This window comes from Molossus molossus, unplaced genomic scaffold (genome assembly GCF_014108415.1).
Source record: "Molossus molossus isolate mMolMol1 unplaced genomic scaffold, mMolMol1.p scaffold_m16_p_13, whole genome shotgun sequence".
Taxonomy (NCBI): Eukaryota; Metazoa; Chordata; class Mammalia; order Chiroptera; family Molossidae; genus Molossus; species Molossus molossus.
The window spans coordinates 4,223,216-4,242,488 of NW_023425348.1; the positions used below are offsets into that span (position 1 = coordinate 4,223,216).

Below are 19,273 nucleotides of genomic sequence, written 5' to 3' on the forward strand. Positions count from 1 at the left end.
GATACATTACAGGATGGAAAATCAGCATTCAGTTATCATTGACAATGGAACAAATGTGGCAAAGACCATGATTGATTTGGGAATTAAAAGTACACAATATTTTGTTTACCACTTTCCATTATATTTTCAGAAATAATAACAATATTTGATAGGACAGACTTATTGACTATAGCAGAAAAACTGTCAACCACTATTATTGTTCATCTTTAGGCAAAGATAAATCTATGTGATATAAAAGACATTTTGCTATTGTCTTGTTATATACTATATTCAAAGAAGATGTAATAGGAGCCTTTAACTGGTAAAAATGGCTACATGGCCCTGGCTGGGTGGCTCAGTTGGTTGGAGCATCATCCTATACACCGAAAAATTCCAGGTTCGATTCCTGGTCAGGGCATATACCCAGGTTTCGGGTTCAATCCCCAGTCAAGGTGGGTACAGGAGGCAACTGATCAATGATGTTTCTCTCTCTCTCTCCCTCCCAACCCCCCCTCTTCCTAAAATCAATATAAACATATTCTCAGGTGAAAATTAATGTTTAAAAAAGATGGTTTCATGAACCAAGAAAGGCCTTGAAGCACTATTTTGAAAATAAGGGCAACAACACAGCAGGTATCACTAACAGAATCACTCTTTGCTTAAAGGGAAAGTAGTCTATTACTAGAACCTGCTGATTCGTTAAGAAACCAAACTTGTCATAAGAGTTTAAGTATTCTGTGCATGTTTGCTGCTGTAAAGATCCACTTGCTATGCTAGTCCAGGAGGATGAAGAAATTGATATGCATGTGATGAAAGCTGAGGCGCAGATAAAAATTCAGGGAAGATTTTGTTATGTTGAAAACCAATTATGTTGCTATACTGTCATATTTCTAGAACCAAGATTTATCTTCTGCAAGCAGTACAAATACCATGGTTTATGGGATTGCCTCTATAACACTGAGATCATCACAGACCACAAACTACTGTTTAGTACACTAAATGTGCAAGATAGCTGATCATAGGCAGAATTTATCAGCAGACAGTGGTGAGAAATTACTGTCCCTGTACAAAATTTGACTCCTAAAATTCTGTAATACTACTGATACAGTAATACCTATATTTTACTGGATAAAATTTCAGATATATACCCTAAGTTCATTTTATGACGATAATAATCCAGTTTAAAGTTTGGCTGTATATTAATCTTAAATCTCAAGTTTTGGACCAAGATGCATTTTTTTATGCAATTCCAATATTAATACATTTACTTGTTTATAGTATCTATCACCTTCACTAAATGTAGAGGGTCCTGTTGGCAAGATTTTCATGTTTTCTTCTCTGCTGTGAATCTCCAGCACTTAGGTGGTTAGCACACAATAAAAGCTCAATAAATATTCACTGAATAAATAAGTTAATGAATATATAAATAATATTCATCTATAGCTCTTCTAGCTGAGTATAGTTTATAAAAATAGATGCTAGAGGTTTTAGACCAGATACAGACTACTTTTCCAATTTTGTTATGTAAGTCTTCTTATGAATAATTTTACTGAGCACCTACTATGTATAAAATACCATATTAAGGACTGTGAGAGTTACTAGGATGAGTTAAGAAAATAAAGCGTTCCCTTTTTCAGGAGTGCAAAGTACTGCAGAACATTAAAAAATAGAGTATGATACCTCAGAAAATAAATAAAAAATAAACTGTAATTTTAATAAGATTACTTTTAAAGTTTGGAATCTTAAGACAAAATAAAAGTCAGATTTAAATAAAAGCTAAAATCTCAGAAATAGGTCATAGGTACTATAGAATACATCTTGGGAGACTAAATCATGATGATTGGGAAACATGAGAGAAATGTATGTCAGTTTGCTTGAGAATAACCCAAAGATTGACTGAATCATTGATTTATTCAGCAGAAATTTATTGAAAAACGTAACTTGTGCAAGCCACTATTCTACATATTTCGATAGAACAGTGAATGAACAAAAATCTCTACCTTATAAAACTTCATTTTAGTAGAGGAATACAGAGAAAATAACCAAATAAAGTAAAATATATAGAATATTAGAAAGAGATGTAAGCTATGGAGAAAAATAAAGGAAAGAGGATAGAAGTACCAAAGAGGAGCAGGGTTGCAGTTTGAAAAAGGATCAGAGAAGGCATCCCTGAGGTAAAGTGTGAGCAAAGACCTGAGGAGGTAAGAAAACGTCCTTGCAGATTTCTGGGGAAGTGCATTCCAAGTAGAGAAAACAGCAAGACTAAAGTTCCTAAGAGGGAGTGTACCAGGTTCTCACTGAACAGCACAGAGACCAGTATGGCTAGAACACAGCGAATGAGGGAGCAAAAAGCAGGAGAGGAAATCAGAGGGGGGGATAGGCCTAATCTTAACTTGTAGGTTGTTGTAAAAATGTTGTTAAATGGATGAGCTGAGAAGTCAGGGGAAAATTTTCCAAAGAGGTGATATAATCTTACTTATGCTTTAACCAGAACATTCAGACTGCTGGGTTGAGAAAGAACCAGAAAGGGGACAAGGGTGGAAGCAGGTCTAGTCAGGCGGCAGCGTCATCAGTAATGACTTCAATCAAGAGAGAAGCAGTGAAAATGAAAGTGGTGAGAGATCTTATTTTGAATGTAGAAGATCTTTTTTTTTTCCTGGTAACTAGATGCAGAGTATGCAGAAGAAGAGTTAATGGTTTCAAGACTTTGGCCTATACCACAGAAAGGATGGAGTTGCCATTTACTTTTATGAGCATAATTGTGGGTAACACAAGTCTTTTGGTAAAGGGGTGCAGTTCAGTTTTGAATATGTTAATTTTGAGATGTTTATTAAACACCCAAGTGAACATACTGAGTATGCACCAGAGTTTGAAGAGAGCTATAAATCTAAGAAAAACCAGTCAGATGGCAAACTCACGTGATCACTACGAGCAGAGGACAGGTAGAAAAGATCAGAGGACTCTGCTCTAAGAAATCCTACATTAGGGATAAAGAAGAAGAAAAGCCAGTGAAGTAGACAGAAAAGAAGAAAATAGAAGTGCAAAGTGACCTGGAGGCCAGCTTATAAAAAGGTTTCAGTAGGGAGAGAATTACCTTTTTTAAATGTTGCTGATATGTTACGGTTTGATCAAAACCTCCAGCATGTTATCATGAAAGGGCGCTTCATAATTTTCATAAACTACTGAACCAATCTTGAATTTGAAGTTTTATTTTTACCACCTTTAACAATGGAAATAATACCCACTTCATGTTATAAATATTACTACACTCAATGCAAATCACCTATCTGCCTGACATCCAAAATGTGCTCTTTTCTTAAATGTTCATTTTTCTCTTTTTGTAGCTCATTGGATCATTTTAAAAGTTGAATATATGTTTGAAGTGGTACACTAAAATAAAAGGAAGTTATCTGAAACTCAAATTTAAGTAACTACCACATTTTACTGCTAGAGAAGTAAGAAGAACTACTTACACAAACCCAAAAAGGGCATAATGAGACACATTTCTGACTTAGAAATGCCAGTCTGACTCTTTAGAGATTGTCAGGGTTAAAGAGGAAGAAGTAAGAGCTAGAGGCTCACAGATTGTTTTCAGTGAATCAGTCTTTGGAAATGAGCAATAGAAGTAAAATGCAACATAAAAAGTTTAAAAAGCAATCTATATGGCTAAGGCGGCAATAAGCATCTTAGCAGACATTCTAGAAACTGTGTGACTGAGTCATAATTTGAACAAAAGACAGGAAGCAGCATCTAAAAAGAATCTTAGGAGCACACAAGAGAAGGCGGTGCAGGGACTGATACCCACAAGAGGGGGAACCTACTTCCGGCCTTGCAAAGTGCAGGGGTTTGGCGGAAGCAGCAGGGCAGCACCTGCTGGTAGAAGGGGTACTTTCGGCATCAAATACATTGCGCCCTAAACTGAGGCCTAATGCAGACTTAGTTCAGGCCACTGCGGGGGACCATTTAGGGAAGAGTGGGGACAAGAGATTAGCACTAAGTGACTCTAGGTTTTGGGACTTCTGTTATTTGTTCCTGTAGTACTGTACTTTATCATTTTGATTATGTTGCTTATTTAGCTGTCTTTCTTTCCTGATAAATTGTGAGGACAGTTCACGAGTCATGCTGAATGGTGTTTATTAATAACAAGAACAACAACAAAAACTAACTCTATTCATTGCTTCAATCTCCCCAGACTCCAAGGTCCCTAATGATTGCTATAAACAAGATTGCACCATAAAAGGATGGAAGGATGGCAGGATTTGGGACTATGTAAATGTACCAACCACTGAGTGGATTGAGTTAGCCCCCCCCCCCCTCAAAAATGAATAGAGTTCAAGTCACTATAAATTTTAGCGGGAACCGAACCTGGGTCTCTCTGTACCGCAGGCCGACTCTCCAACCGCTGGGCCAAACCGGCCAGGGCAAGTCACTATAAATTTTAAAATGAAAGACGTGAACACTAAGCAGAAGCTCAGTCCTAAAAAATAAGCACAAAAGCTTGCCACTGACACACGACACGCCAAGTCTGGTTAGCAGAAGTATACTGGGGAGACATTCAGGAGTCCACTAAACATTTAGAATACTGGATCTGATTAGCATACTCTAGTCTACTGGGTACTGGAGATGCAGGTTTATGAACCCTAGCTTACAATCAACTTACAAACTAGGACAAAAACTAGAAGTGTAGCCCTGGCTGGTATAGCTCAGTTGGTTGAACATCACCCCATGCACCAAAGGACAGCCAGTTCGATTTCCAGTCAGGGCACATGCCCAGGTTGCTGGCTAGATCCCCAGTAGAGAGCATGCAGGAGGCATCCGATCCAAGTTACCCTCTCACATCGATGTTTCTCTTTCTCTTTCTCTCTCTTTTTCTCCCCCTTTCTCCCCTCTCTCTACAATCAATAAAAACATATTTTTTTAAAAAAACTGGAGGTGTAGAGTCAAGGGATCCAACTGTGAGAAGTTGACAATATGAAAACAATGGCAAATGCTGGCACCATAAGATTTATGAACTGGATAGAGAACATGCCGGGATTTAAAATGATCAACACAGAAGAATCAGCTTATACTGGGGAAAGGGGCTCCAGAGGCTATTCTGCAGCCCAAAAGAAAATCAGAGAGAGAAAATCAGAAACCAGAGAAACTCTCATAAGATGTTATTTCTGAAGAATAGGAGGAGAGAAAAAATGGCGGCGGAGGGAATGGAAGCTACACAGACCATCTCCCAGGACCAAACTGGAATTACAACGAAAATAAAGACAAATCGTCAGGAAGGGGCAACCGAAAGGCAGCTTGGAGGACCACATAACCAGGGACACTGACTCGATCCTGGTAGGCTTACGAGGACGTGAGAGGGGGCCGGGAGCCCCCAGTCCGCAGCGGCCTCGGCTGGGTCCTGCGACCTCGGCTGAATGCTACGCCCTCGGCTGGGTCCAGCGACCGCAGCTGGGTGCTATGCCCTTGGCTGGGACAAGCGGCCTGAGCTGGAAGGTGCGCCCTCGGCTGGGTCCTGTGGCCTCAGCTGGGACAAGCAGCTACCTCAGCTGGGTCCTGCGACCTTGGCTAAGTGCTACGCCCTTGGCTGGTGTCACAGCGGAGGCCTCCCTTAGCTGGGAACATTGCCCTCGGGTTAAAGTCCCAGATGGCTCCACGACACAGAGCCTGGACAGAGGCTGAATTGGCAGCAGCCACTCACCTTGGGCTCCGGCAGAGGGAAGGCAGACTGGACTGGAACTGTGTGGGCACACTCGGGATTTGGAGGGTGCTCAGAGCTTTGGCTGAGTGCAGCCACGCAGGACTGTGGTCATCTTACTCCTTCCCAGGGCCCTGGGGAGAGGCGGTGGCCCCTCCCTCAGAGATTCAACCCCACCTGGTGGCCATTGAAATGCTAATTGAGGCCCATTAACAACCAGCACCTGCCCCACCATTGGGAAATCCTCTTACACTGAGCACCTGAGGGAGTTTTTCAGTCAACTCAGAAACCAAGGTTCTTCAGGTGACCGCTACTAATATCCTCCAGGCAAAAAAGCTAGAGGATAACTACCATTCCCTGGGCTAGCAACTCTAACCAGGAAAGTTAAGACTTGACAGTGGTGTTTAAAGTGGGTCCTCCCTGCCTCATCCAAACCCAGGAGAGGGAGCCACAAACAGAACACCAACACCCACAAGGAACATTTGGCAGGCTCCAAAGCCCACTGTGATAGCCAAAATGGTGAAACACAGAAACAACAGCCAAATGAAAGAACAAGAGACCTCTACCGAAGATGAGATAAATGAGGTGCAGTTAAGCAAGTTAACAGAAATAGAATTCAGAGCCATGATCTTGAGGAAGCTCAACACCATGTGTAAGAACATGAGCACTATGAGTAAAGACAAGGAAATGTTGAAAATCAAGAAGTTGGACATTAAAAACCATCAAGAAGAAATGAAGAATGACATATCAGAAATAAAAAACACATTGGAAAGTCTAAATAGCAGAGTAGAGGAAGCTGAGGACCGGATCAGTGAATTAGAAGATAGGGTAGAAAAAATCAACCAATCAGAAAAACCAAAAGAAAAAAAATAATTAAAAAACAGAAAAACAGCTTAAGAGAACTGTGGGACAACTGGAAACGTAGTAATATTTGCATCATAGGAGTCCGCGAAGAAGAAGAAAATAAGCAAGGGTTAGAGAATATATTTGAAGAAATACTGATAGAAAACTTCCCTAATTTGGTGAAGGAAGAAGGTATTCAAGTTCAAGTAGCACAGAGAGCCCCAAGTAAGAAGAACCCAAACAAGCCCAAACCAAGACACATAGTAATCAAAGTGCCAAAAATTCAAGACAAAGAGAGAATCCTAAAAGTAGCAAGAGAGAAGCAACAGGTTACCTACAAAGAAAATGCCATAAGGCTCTTAGCTGACTTCTCAACATAACAGTCTGAGGAATGGGGTAGTTCCAGAGATGTGGAAGTGGGGTACAGACTGACTATCCCCAGAAGAGGGGGTGGTGGGGGAGAGATATACCACAGAACTTATATGCGTGTATGCATGAACAATGGACATGGACAACAAGGCTAGGGACAGGGCAGGGAGGGAGGGGGAGGGGGGAATAAGTGGGGGAAAAGGAGAAACATCTGTAACAAAAATTAATTAATTAAAAAAAAAAGAATAGGCAGAAATGTTGAAGCTGGAAAAAAAATATTCTAGGGGCCCAACAGTAAACAACCTATCTAGTCCATTTATTTGTTCATTCTTTAGTTCATTCATTTATTCAGCAGACAGTATAGTAGGTTTTTTTGTTTGTTTGTTTTTTTAAATCCTTGCTCTAAAAGATTGAGTGGAGACCATAGAATGAGTATCAGGCTGCCTGCAAGGCTCTCTTTGGCTGAGATTCCTTGAGAACCCATAGATTCCCTGACTTTCTCTAAATCAGCAGTCAGAGAGGAGTCCTAAACCTTATACTAAGACTCTACCCATATTGCGAAATGATCCCTCTAAAACGAAATCTGATTTCCCTCATTAATATCCTGCAGTGGTGCCCTTTTGGCTTCAGGATCAAATATAATTCTTTAATACAGTATCATGACTTGGCCTTTCCTGCCACCTCCTCCCCCCACCCCCGCCCCCAGCCTAATCTCAGAATGCTCCTCCTTCTTGCTCTCTATGCTCTGCTTTTAGTTACTTGAAAGCACAAGGCTTATTCTTGACTCTGGCCTTCCTCTTGTTTGGCACATTTTTCCCTCTTCCTCACTTGGTCTGTTCCTACTAAGTTCTCCACTTAAGCCTCACTTCCCAGTTCCCAGTTCCCAGTTCCTGTGCAGGTTAGGTCCTCCTGCTATTTGCTCTCGTAGTCCTGTACTTCCTTTCTGCTCTTACCGTTGTTTACTCAGTTGTCTGTCTTTTCTGATAACCTGTAAGAATAGCTCCATTCGGCAACCTCAGCACAGAGTTTAGCACCAAGACAGGAACTACATTAATTTACTAACCACTGCATCTCCAGAGCCTAGCACAAAGTAGCTGTCTACTATATTTTTGACTCAGTGAATAAATAAATGAATGCCACCCTTATTTGTACAAAACCCCTGCAACAAACAGGCACTATACTATACATGACACTATCAGTAGCTTGCTCTGTTCCCCTATATGTTATGCCCTAAAATGAAAGGCTCTGGGATTTTAAACTGTGGCTGGAATTGGGTTCAAGCTGCTGTGTACTTGTTTGGATTCAGTCTGATCATTATACTTTCATAGGAACCCCAAAGCTGCCACTTTCCTTTGAAAAGAGGACTTCTGATTCTCCCTGCCTTCCGACGCTCTCGCCCTTTCCTTCCACACTTCTGCAGCTACATCGCCCCTCTCACCCACAGCTGCTCTGATATGTGTCGGTGAAACAGAGAAAGCATGAATGGAAATAAAGCACCCAGCAGACCCTGAAACAGATGGAAAGTGATTCCCAAACATTAAAGGTTACCTTAGGGGAGTGGATATCTTTGTATATTTAAAACTGAAAAAAAATATTAAAGCACAAAAGCAAAACAACAACAACAACAAAAAACACCACATCCCTAAGTGGTGATAGAAATAATGAATTATTACATATTCCCTGGTTGGAAGGATAGAAGATAAGCTATGATTAAGCCTGAAAGTTATTTGAGGGTTAGGAGGGTAGGTTACATTACAATTGAGGCTAAATGGCTATAAAGCTTTTATGAAAATTATACAGCAGAAAATTTTTCAGGTTTGATGGCCAGTATTCAATACACTCAGTAGGAATAATCATGTCAGAAAAATGTAATAATTTATATAAAATTATTTTAAATATTAATTTCAGTATTAACAATACATCATTATGTGCACATAGAATAAATGTTACGTGTGCTTACGTATAGTATAATATAGGACACCATTTGCAGCAAACAGAGTTTCTGCTCCTTACAAAAACAATCAAAAGCAAACAATACTGACAAACATATAAAGTGGTCAATTGTCATGGCCGTGCATGTATATAACATACCAAGACCGTCAGGGCATTTCTACCTTCTTCTAAGAACACTGATGGACTATTTGTCCTTCCTCTCTGCCTTCTCCATCCCCCTTCCTTTCCTTTCCTCCATTCTTTTAACATTTATTGAAAGATTATGTGTAAGGATATACACAGCAGATAGAAAGAGGAGTAAATCAGAATCCGTGGTTCTTCTGCACCTGCTCATTTTAACCTCATTTTCATGTCCACTAATTTTTCCTCCAATAATACAACAACCTAGAGATTGTTTATACTAGAAGCCTAACAAACATTTAAATGAATCCTGGCCCCTTCAAAGCCCATTGGCAGGCTGGCAGGATAGAGTATGAAGAGGGGAAAAGATGTAAATACAGAACAACAACAAAATGCCCCCGGGAGGAAGTGTCTAAATAGCTGAGAGCAGATGGAATCAAGCTCTGGAGACATGCCTTCAGCAGCAGAAGGTCAACTTCTTTTGTATTAGAACAAAACTGAGGAGGCTGGTGCAGACAAACCTGGTAGGTGGGAAAGTAGGATGAGAATTTTCAAGTGGTCCTAGTTCACGGCTTGCGTTTTCTCTGTAAAGATAAGGTATTCTGCTCAGGAAGTGGGGAGGCAGGGACAGAATGGGGGTCTTCACCAAAGTCCTGACGGTCTGAACAGTCACTGCGGCAAACAGAAGCAGTGCTCAGGATGCATCAAATACTGAGCACTTCATATCTGCAGTTTCACTAGCAGGGCTCGGCAGCTGTGTACCGGCAGAGACTGATCCAAGTGTATTGCTTTTCAGGAAAGATAAAGCATGAAGGAGAATCAGTTAGGACACTGAAGCTGCTGGAAAGAGAATAAAGTTACGTGCCACGGATTCCATGCTGCATTGGGCAGGAGCAGGAAAGGAAGTTACAGACTGGGAGAACACTGAGCAGGAAGAGTCTGGAAAGTCTAAGCGAGTGAGGAAGTAAGAGGGAAATGTGGTTGTGGTGAAGGAGGAATTTGTACCTTTCAGGGGTTCAAAGATGCAGCAGTAATGAGTGATGACAAGGTTAAAAATGTTGACAGGAGTGTGCACTCCTAACAAAAGCATGTATGAAGACTGCTGCGTCTGGGAGGACACGAATCAAGTTACTCATGCGGTGTTAGAAGCTGACGAGGTAAAGAAGGTTGTCTGTGAAGCAGGTGTAACAGCAGAGAAAGAAGGTAGTCAGACGATGATGCAAAACCACAGGAAAAGGAACACACTGCATGCATCAACCAGCTGACACCATTTGGCACCATTTGTCATACATTAAAATAAAAAAATCACTCTGACCCTGGCTGGTTTGGCTCAGCAGTTAGAGTGTAGGCCTATGGACCAGAAGGTCATGGGTCAATTCTGTCAAGAGCACGTACCTTGGTTCTTGTTCTCTCTCTCTCTCTCTCTCTCTCTCTCTCTCTCTCTCTCTCTCTCTTCCCCCCCCCTTCCACTCTCTCCAAAAATCAATAGAAAAATATCCTCAGGTGAGCATTAACAAAAATAAAATAAAATAAAGTCACTCCTCTTCCCTCTATATCAGTCCTTACTATATTCAATTTTCCTGTAGTTGCCTAATTAGATCATTCTTTAAAAAGTTCATCAATTTAAAAGAAAAAGCAGCTCTCTATGGGGAGGTGGGGAGGAGTACATGCTCTAAAGGAAATTAGTCACAGTTATGAATCAGTTTCAGTTACCCTCTGTATAATCCATCTATATTCTCTAAATTCTCAAAAATGATGAAATGACACACTAAGTAGAAAGAATATACTTAAAAGGAATAATGTTATATAAAAAAAAAGATGAGAAAATAAGATAAATGGTGCTTTATGTACAACATCATAATATTTTTACTAGTTGCTAGCAAAAAGGTTATTTCAATATGCATGTGTATAATACAATAATTGTACAGTCATACAATGTAATTATTAAATAAGTCTTACCTGTATTGCAAGGGTACGAGATACAAGACCTCTAAGGTACTGTAAAGGATCTTCTGGGCCTTCCCACTTGCTCTGCCATATGAGTGGACACTGCAATTTAAAAAGGGTCCAAATTAAGTTTATCTATACAACATTACATACCTATAATAGCCAAGATATGGAAGCAACCTAGGTGTCTATGGACAGATGAATGGATAAAGAAGCTGATATATTATTCAGCCATGAAAAAATATATATATATTGTCATTTGAGGCAACATGGATAGTCCTAGAGGGTATTATGCTAAGTGATAAAAGTTAGCCATGAAATGACAAATACCGTATATGTGATATTAATTATATAGGGAATCTAGAAAAAAAAAACATACAATCGGAACAGAACAGAAACAGGCTCATAGATTCAGAGAATAAACTAATGGTTGTCAGAGGGGAGGAAAGATGTACATGACAGGGGTCATAGTCAATAATATTGTAATAACTTTGTATGATGATAGATGATTAATAGACATATAGTGGTGAGTACATCATAAGGTATATAAATGTTAAATCACTATGTTGTACACCCGAAACTAATATAATATTATGTCAACTATATTTTAAGACAAAATTTAAAAAATTTTGAGTGATGAGATGACACTCCTGAGATTAGTTACAAAGTACTGCGACTCCTGCCTAGCTCGCTCTCTCTTCCTGTCTCCCTGACTCTCTTCCTTCCGCACTCTGAGCGGAAAGTTACCGTGCTGTGCGCGGCCTGATGAAGGTGCCCATGTAGCAAGGAACTGATGTGTTCAGTCAACAATCAGACAGGGCCTGAGGCTTGCCAACAGCCATGTGCTCTTAGAAGCTGTGGTAATTGCAGCGCTGACACCTGGTTGTAGGCGGAGGGAGACATGAGACAGAACTCCTAGCTAAGCTTCATCCAGGTTCTCAACCCACAGAAGCTGTGACATAAATTTTTGTTGCTTTGTGCCACTAAGTTTTAGGGCAATTTATTATGCAGCAACAAATAACTATGAGTTACTGATATTAGTGTCAGGTGTCATACATTAATTCAATAAATGTTTAAGTCTTTACTGTTCATCCATTCAGTAGTTACTTATGAGTGCCTACAAGGTATAGGCACTGTAAGGTCCTTACTATCATACAACTTATATTTTACTGAGGGATAAAGGAAAATATACTACATAGGGATAAAGGAAAAAATATTACATAAAATGTAAAAATATTACATTTTATATGTAAAATATTACATATAAAAAGAATATTGCATAGTGTTAAATTCTATGTAGAGAATTACAATATGATATGGGATAGAATAAAAGTGATATGATATGACAGTGATATGACAGAAGACTATAAGTAATAAAAGATAAAATACAGTCTGAATAGCAACAGAACAAAGGCTGAAAGAACCAATAAAGGAGATACACAGCTAAAATCCCCTGTGGTGTTTTAATAATGGTTTATATATCATGCCTAGAGTTTTGAGGGAAAAATTATTTTATTAAGGAAGTCTTAATAAAAGAGGTAGCTGTTAAGCTTTGAAAGCAGTATTTAACTTTGACGAAGGTAGGAAGAACTAGAGGGGACTATTAAAGCTAACACTTACTGGTGCTCTATGAGCGAGAGACGGTGCTGAGTGCTTGGCTGCACCAGCTCCTACAGTGCTCACAGTAACCCTCAGAAGCAGGGAGCATTACTTCTTCCATTTCACAGTGGGGAAAAGGAGACACAAAGAGAAAGGCCTGCAGATAAATGGCAAGTCCAGGATGCGACCCCAGGCAACCTGGCTCTAGAGTCTGTTTGTCAGCATCAACACTTCCATCAACGTAGTTTATTTTTTTATTTTTAATTATTTTTTTAGAAAGAGAGAGAAAGGGAGGGAGACAGAAAAACATCAATGTGAGAAAAAAACATCCATAGGTTGCCTCCCGTAGCACCCAGAACGGGGACTGAACCTGACACCTGGGTATGTGCCTGACAGGGAATCGAACCGGCCACAGGGCAATGCTCAACCAACTGGACCACACCAACCAGGGCCTGCCTTCAACATACCTTACATTTTTACAGTGCTCTACATATACATACCATTTGAAATTAAACATAAGATGATATGTATAGAGAATTAAAATTATAATTATGGGGAAACTGAGGGTCAGAGTACATTTATTTGATTAAACTTGAAGTTTAAAAAAATAAATAAATGGTAAAAAACTTGAACCTAGGCCTAACCCTAAATGTAACACATTTTTGCTCTCTCATGCTTTTCCTGCAAGATAGCACAGAAGCAGAACAGGATGTGAACAGGTTGTTCATTTGTTTGTTCACTCTTTCAAGTATAAATTCACTGATCGTTCAGCAAGCATCTGTTACCTCGCTGCTACTGGGAAGTCATTTGTTAGGTGCTGAGAATACAAAGTTATAAAACAATTCCTGTCCATAAAAGCTTGTGCTAGAAGGGGAAACAGAGAACAAAAGAGACCGCTACAGAAAATACAGTATCAGTTTCCTGATGATGACAAGCACTGTTCTCCTAAAACACAAAGACGGGGTACAAAATCAAACCGACTATGAGCACAAGAGGGAGGAAAGGCTTTCTGGTGGAGACAGTGCGGAGTGAGAGCAGATCATTTTGTTATTATCCATATTCAGCTCATTGAATACAGAGACCACATACTACTCATTTTTCTATCTCAAGGGTCTAACATGATAGAGACAGTCCATGGGAGATGATCAATGTAAAAACACATTGAATGTATATTTACTTCTGTGAAATTTATTTCAAGATAATTTTCCACAACAAATCTCTATGCTTTTACATTCCTTGAGATTTTAGAACTTTATGGATTATTTCTGCATTGATTTTTGTGATACATTCATTAGGCCAGTATCATGGTGACAAACTTAAATGTATGCACTAATATAAATATTTATGTTAGCATATAGAGGTTAAAATAATTTGTATCAATATTTTATCAGAGATTTTCACTGAACTCACATCAAGAGAAAAGTTAAATGGGCTCCGACCATTTGCATTAATATTAATCTATAAACATTATAAAACTAATAATACGGAGTTTCGGTTTCCGTATTATCATTCTAATCATGTTAAATAAGCCATAACAATATAACAAACAATTTATTAATTTTAGTTTAGATTTGTGAATTTAAACTAGAAATTACTACTAATGCAAATGGTATAATGTTTCAACAGTAATTGTTCACAACATAATGGAATAAGTGGTTAATTAATATAAAGTAGAACAACATAAAACATATACTGGGTCAGTCTCAACAGTAATTTCTGGGCATTAATGTAACTAATCAATCAATTGCTTCCAGTGAAACAAAAGAATTTGGGTTCTGCCCATCAGTTTGTTATACCTTTGATATCAAATTAACCAGCTATAATTAACATACAAACTAGATAATTATTAGTTTAGCCATAGACTTTGTGTGTATATGTGCATGTGTCCTTAAAAATGTGCATTCCACACTACACTAAATTTTGGTAAATAATTCCTAAATTAAAAATAATAATAATCAGATTCTAAATAGTATTTAAACTTGTATAGGGTGAACTCAAAATATGATAAAATTATTGACAATATTTTCACTCTCAAAAATTTCCTTATTTCCTTTTTCTAATCCATCAGACTTACCTCAAAAGCCTGATACAGGCAATTGCTGATCTTCTATTAACATATATTAGTTTGCATGTGTCGATTATACTAAATAAATCTGGAAAAATATTAGTTTGAATTTTCTTTTCTTTTCTTTTTTAATTTTGGAGGATGTTTACTAAAGCTGGGGGCAGTGAAACAAGGAAGGGCTGGCTGGCTGATATGGCTCAACGGTTGAAGTGTCGGCCTGCGGACCAGAGAGTCCCAGGTTCGGTTCCCGCTAGGGGCACATACTAAAAAAAATAATAATAATAGTAATAATCTTGCCCTGGCCAGTTTGGCTCAGCGGTTAGAGCATCAGCCTGTGGTCCAGAGAGACCCGGGTTCGGTTCCCACTAAGGGCATGTACTGCGGTTGCAGTTTGTCCCTGGCCCTGGTTGGTCATGCGGGTGGCAGCCACTCGATGTGTCCCTTTTCACATCAATGTTTCTCTCTCTCTCTCCCTCTCTCTCCCTCCCACTGTATCTGAACAAAAAATGGAAAAATGTCCTCGGGTGAGGAAGAAAAGAAAGGAAGGAAGGAAGGAAGGAAGGAAGGAAGGAAGGAAGGAAGGAAGGAAGGAAGGAAGGAAGGAAGGAAGGAAGGAAGGAACGAAGGAAGGGCTGGGGAAGAGAGCCGAGGCTGGGCTGCTTTGGTTCACTAAGAAGTCAGAGAAAAGGGGCCTTGGGGACAGGTTCAGGGAGTTTGTCTGCATGAACTGCCACTGCCCATTGCTGCTCTGGTTTCACACCTCCTGGGTTCCTTTAGATTTTAAGAGATGGGTGCCTGTGGGGAAAGAAGTGGGGGAGAGGCATGGGTGTTCTCCTGGGAGGGAGAGCGTGCACTTGGACCTTCCTTTTGAGGAGTTTCAAAGGCTGGGCGTTTAGGGGAGGACTTGGGGGAAGATCAAAAGAATATTCATCAGCTTTATGCTGATGTACCAGAATGAGATTTATTCTCTTAATTTCATCTGTCCTTGGGTGTAGTTAGCACAAATGATACTAATTGGATTTCAACTACCTGTCTCCCTGAGTAGAGTGATTTAAGCTATTTAGCCTCTAGCTGGGGAGATGTGCAAACCACTGGTTTAGGGAAGATAGGATTTACTAGACAGCTGCAAACTGCTTGCATCTAGATTTTCTAGATGGCTGCAAATGATTGTTTAACTGTCTGATTCCTTATTTTGCTTTTCCTGGCTTACCAGCCTGTCTCATTCCCCTCTCAGATACTTCCATCCCTAAAATCTTTCAGGAGTGATGAGGAAGGAAGGCCTGTCCTGCTGACGAGGGCTATGGTCCCTGCCTATTTTCTAGAATAATATGTTAAATAAATAAAACAATTACTTTTTAAAATCTTATTTCTTTTGCTATAATTATTTTAAGAGTTATCCATGATGTAATAGATGTAATAAAACCAGCCTGTAAAGTTTCATGACAGCTATTTCTTAAAATTTTATGAATTTATGTAAGCCAGTTGTCAGTCATTATAGGAAATAAGTTTTATTTAAAACACAGTTAAGGAGGACCCAAAACTCACCACTTCCTAATTATATTATACTTATTATTATCTATGTATTTGCAATTATCTATATCTACTGCACCTGTATTGTGAGATTACTATTTTTAGTGTGCTAATGGACATCTTTTCCCAACTCCATTCAGTCAGTAACCTTGCATTGGTCATTTGAAATCAGCCATGGTAGGAGTTTTTACACCAGAGAAATCAGTACATACTACATACAGATCAGGGCTACTTTTGGGGGAGAGCCAGTTAAATATTTGCCAGGACAACACTGGATTCATCCATGTTGTTGCATAAATCAGTGTTTTTGTTTTTTTTTATTGCTGATTAACTTTCCATTTTATAGAGGCATCACAAATTGTTTACCATTTCATCTGTTGAAATTTGGGTTGTTTCCAGTTTGAGGTTATTAAAATAAAACTGGTATGAACATTCATAAGTATTTACATATGCCTTTACTTTTCTTGGGTAAACACCCATTAATTGGTGGGCATATATGCTAAGTATATGTTTAACATTTTAAGTAAAAGCCAAACTATCAGCGGTATGAGTTCCTGGTATTCCTCATTCACATCAACACTTGATACAATTTGTCATTTTAATATAAGCCATTCTAGTGGATTTCTGGTATTGTGATTTTTTTTAATTTCCTTTTTATTGAGATATAATTCATATGCTATACAATTCACCCTTTTAAAGTGTACAATTTACTAGGCTTTAGTTGTTTCACAAGGCTGTGCAACCATAACTACTATCTAATTTCTGAATATTTTCATCACCCCCTAAGAATACTCTGTACCCATGTAGTCATTTTTCCATTTCCTCATGAACAAAATAGGACTTTTATTTTAGTCTTCTTTAATTTATTTCAATGCTGTTTGGCAATTTTCAATGCAAAAATCTTGATCTTTTTTTTGTTGTTGTTAAATTTATTCCCATGTATTTATTATTTTCCATGCTATTACAAATGGAATTACTTTCTTAATTTCATTTTAGATGCTATAAATGCTATAAACTAGGATTCATTGTTATTTGTGTAGAACTACAACTGATTTCTATATATTGATATTCTCATTGTGATTTTAGTTTTCATTTCCCTAATAACTAACTATACCAAGCATTTTTCATGTGTCTCTTTGCCATAGTAAACCACTGATTAAATGTCTATTCAAATATTTTTTCCATTTTCAAAATTGGGATGTTTGTCTTCTCATTATTTACCTGTGATTTAAAAATATATTTCTAGATACATGTTCCTGATGGATTTACATCTTGCAAATCTTTTCTCTAAGTCTGTCCCTTATATTTCATTGTCTTAACTGTGATCAATTTGGGAATAATTTTTGTGTATGTTTGGAGATATAAGTGAAGGCTAATTTTTTTTTTTTTTTTTTTTTGGTGGGTGGCTTTGGCATTCAATTGTTCCAGTATCACTAATTACAAAGATTTTCCATTTTCCATACGTGCCTTAGTGTATTTGGTGAAAATAAATTAATCATATATCTGTAGGTCTATTTCTGGACTCTGTGTTCCATTGAGCTACATATCTATTTTTATGCCAATATCACACTGCTTTGATTATAATAGCTTCATAATAAGTCTTGAAATGAGAAAGAGTAAAACCTTCCACTTTTTTCTTCTTTTTCAAAATCACTTAGACTAAACTAGGCTCTTTGCAATTTTGCAAAAATATAAAAATAAATAAATAAAATAAAATAAACATTAGAATCAACTTGTCAACCACTACAAAAATCCTGCAGAGGTTTTTATTGGAATTATGTTGAATCTCCACATCAATTTGGAAAGATATATGCCTTACCAACATTGGGTCAGTTGACCCATGAATATATCACATATTTCAATTTATTTAGGTCTTCTTTCTGTTTTTTGTTTGTTTAGGTTTTCTTTAATTTCACTTGTCAATGCTTTGTATTGTTTGATGTGTAGAAATGTTTTACACATTTTCTTTTTTCAATTTTATCCCAAGATATGTCCTCTTTCTGATATTATGGCAAATGGTATTTTTAATTTCAATTTTCAGTAGTTTGTTTACAGAATATACATAATTTTTAATGTATTTACCTTGTATCCCACAATCTTACTAAACTTAAAATTTCTTACTAGCTCTAGAGCTTTTCATGTGATTCCTAAGGATTTTGTAAATACATGATCATATCCTCTGTAATAAAAGTAGGTTTCCTTCTTCCTTTCCAATCTGTATGGCTTTTCTTTTTCTTTTTTTCCATTTTTTTTAATCCTCCCCCCAAAACATTTTTGCATTCATCTTTAGATAGAGCAAAAAGGAGAGAGGGGGGAAGAGAGAGAGAGAGAGAGAGAAATATCGATGTGAGAGACACACATCGACTGGCTGCCACCCACACGACCCAAACCAGGAACGCGGACAAACTGCCACCAAGGTATGTGCCCTTAGCGAGAACCGAACCCGGGTCTTTCTGGACTGTAGGCCAATGGTGTAACTGCTGAGCCAAACCAGCCGGGGCGGCTTTTCTTTTTCTTAAGTTGTTTCACCATCTAGACTTCAGTACAATGCTGAATAGAAGTAGTAAGAGTGGACCTCAATGCCTTATACCTGATTTTAGGAGAAAATCATTCAGTCTCCTATTACTATGTTAGCTGTAGCTTTTCCACAGATGCCCTTTACTTGGTTGAGAAGGTTCACATCGAATCCTGATTTAATGAAAGTTTTTATAATGACTGGATGTTAAATTTTGTCTAATGGATTCCAAAATGGCAGCAGAGTGAGTGAAAGCTACACACACCGTCTCCCAGGACCAAACTGGAATTACAGCTATAACACAGACAAATCGACAAGAAAAAGCAACAGAAAAGCAGCTTGCGAGGACCAGATAACCAGGGACACTGACTCGACCCTGGTAAGACTGTGAAGACGTGAGAGGGCGGCTGGGAGTCCACAGACAGCAGCAGCCTTAGCTGTGAGCAGGGCCCTCGGGTTAAATTCCGAAGCGGCTCAACAGCGCAGAGCTGGGACAGATGCTAAAATAGCCACAGGCACTCACCTTGGGCTCCAGCAGAGGGAGGGCAGAATGGACTGGAACTGTGTGGGGACATTCGGGATTTGGAGGGCCCTCAGAGATTTTGCTGAGTTGCAGCCACTCAGGAAGGTGGCCATCTTGCTCCTTCCCAGGGCTCTGGGG

The 19,273-nt window shown here is 38.8% G+C and overlaps 1 protein-coding gene across 1 annotated transcript in view; it reads right to left on the reverse strand.

The window, feature by feature from the left end:
• Positions 1–19,273, reverse strand: part of DYNC2H1 (dynein cytoplasmic 2 heavy chain 1) — a 432,306-nt gene that overhangs the window by 55,817 nt on the left and 357,216 nt on the right. Inside the window, exon 86 of the mRNA XM_036258012.1 lies at positions 10,916–11,005. Within this exon, the coding sequence (XP_036113905.1) occupies positions 10,916–11,005 (90 nt within the window). The remainder of the gene's footprint in view (positions 1–10,915; positions 11,006–19,273) is intronic.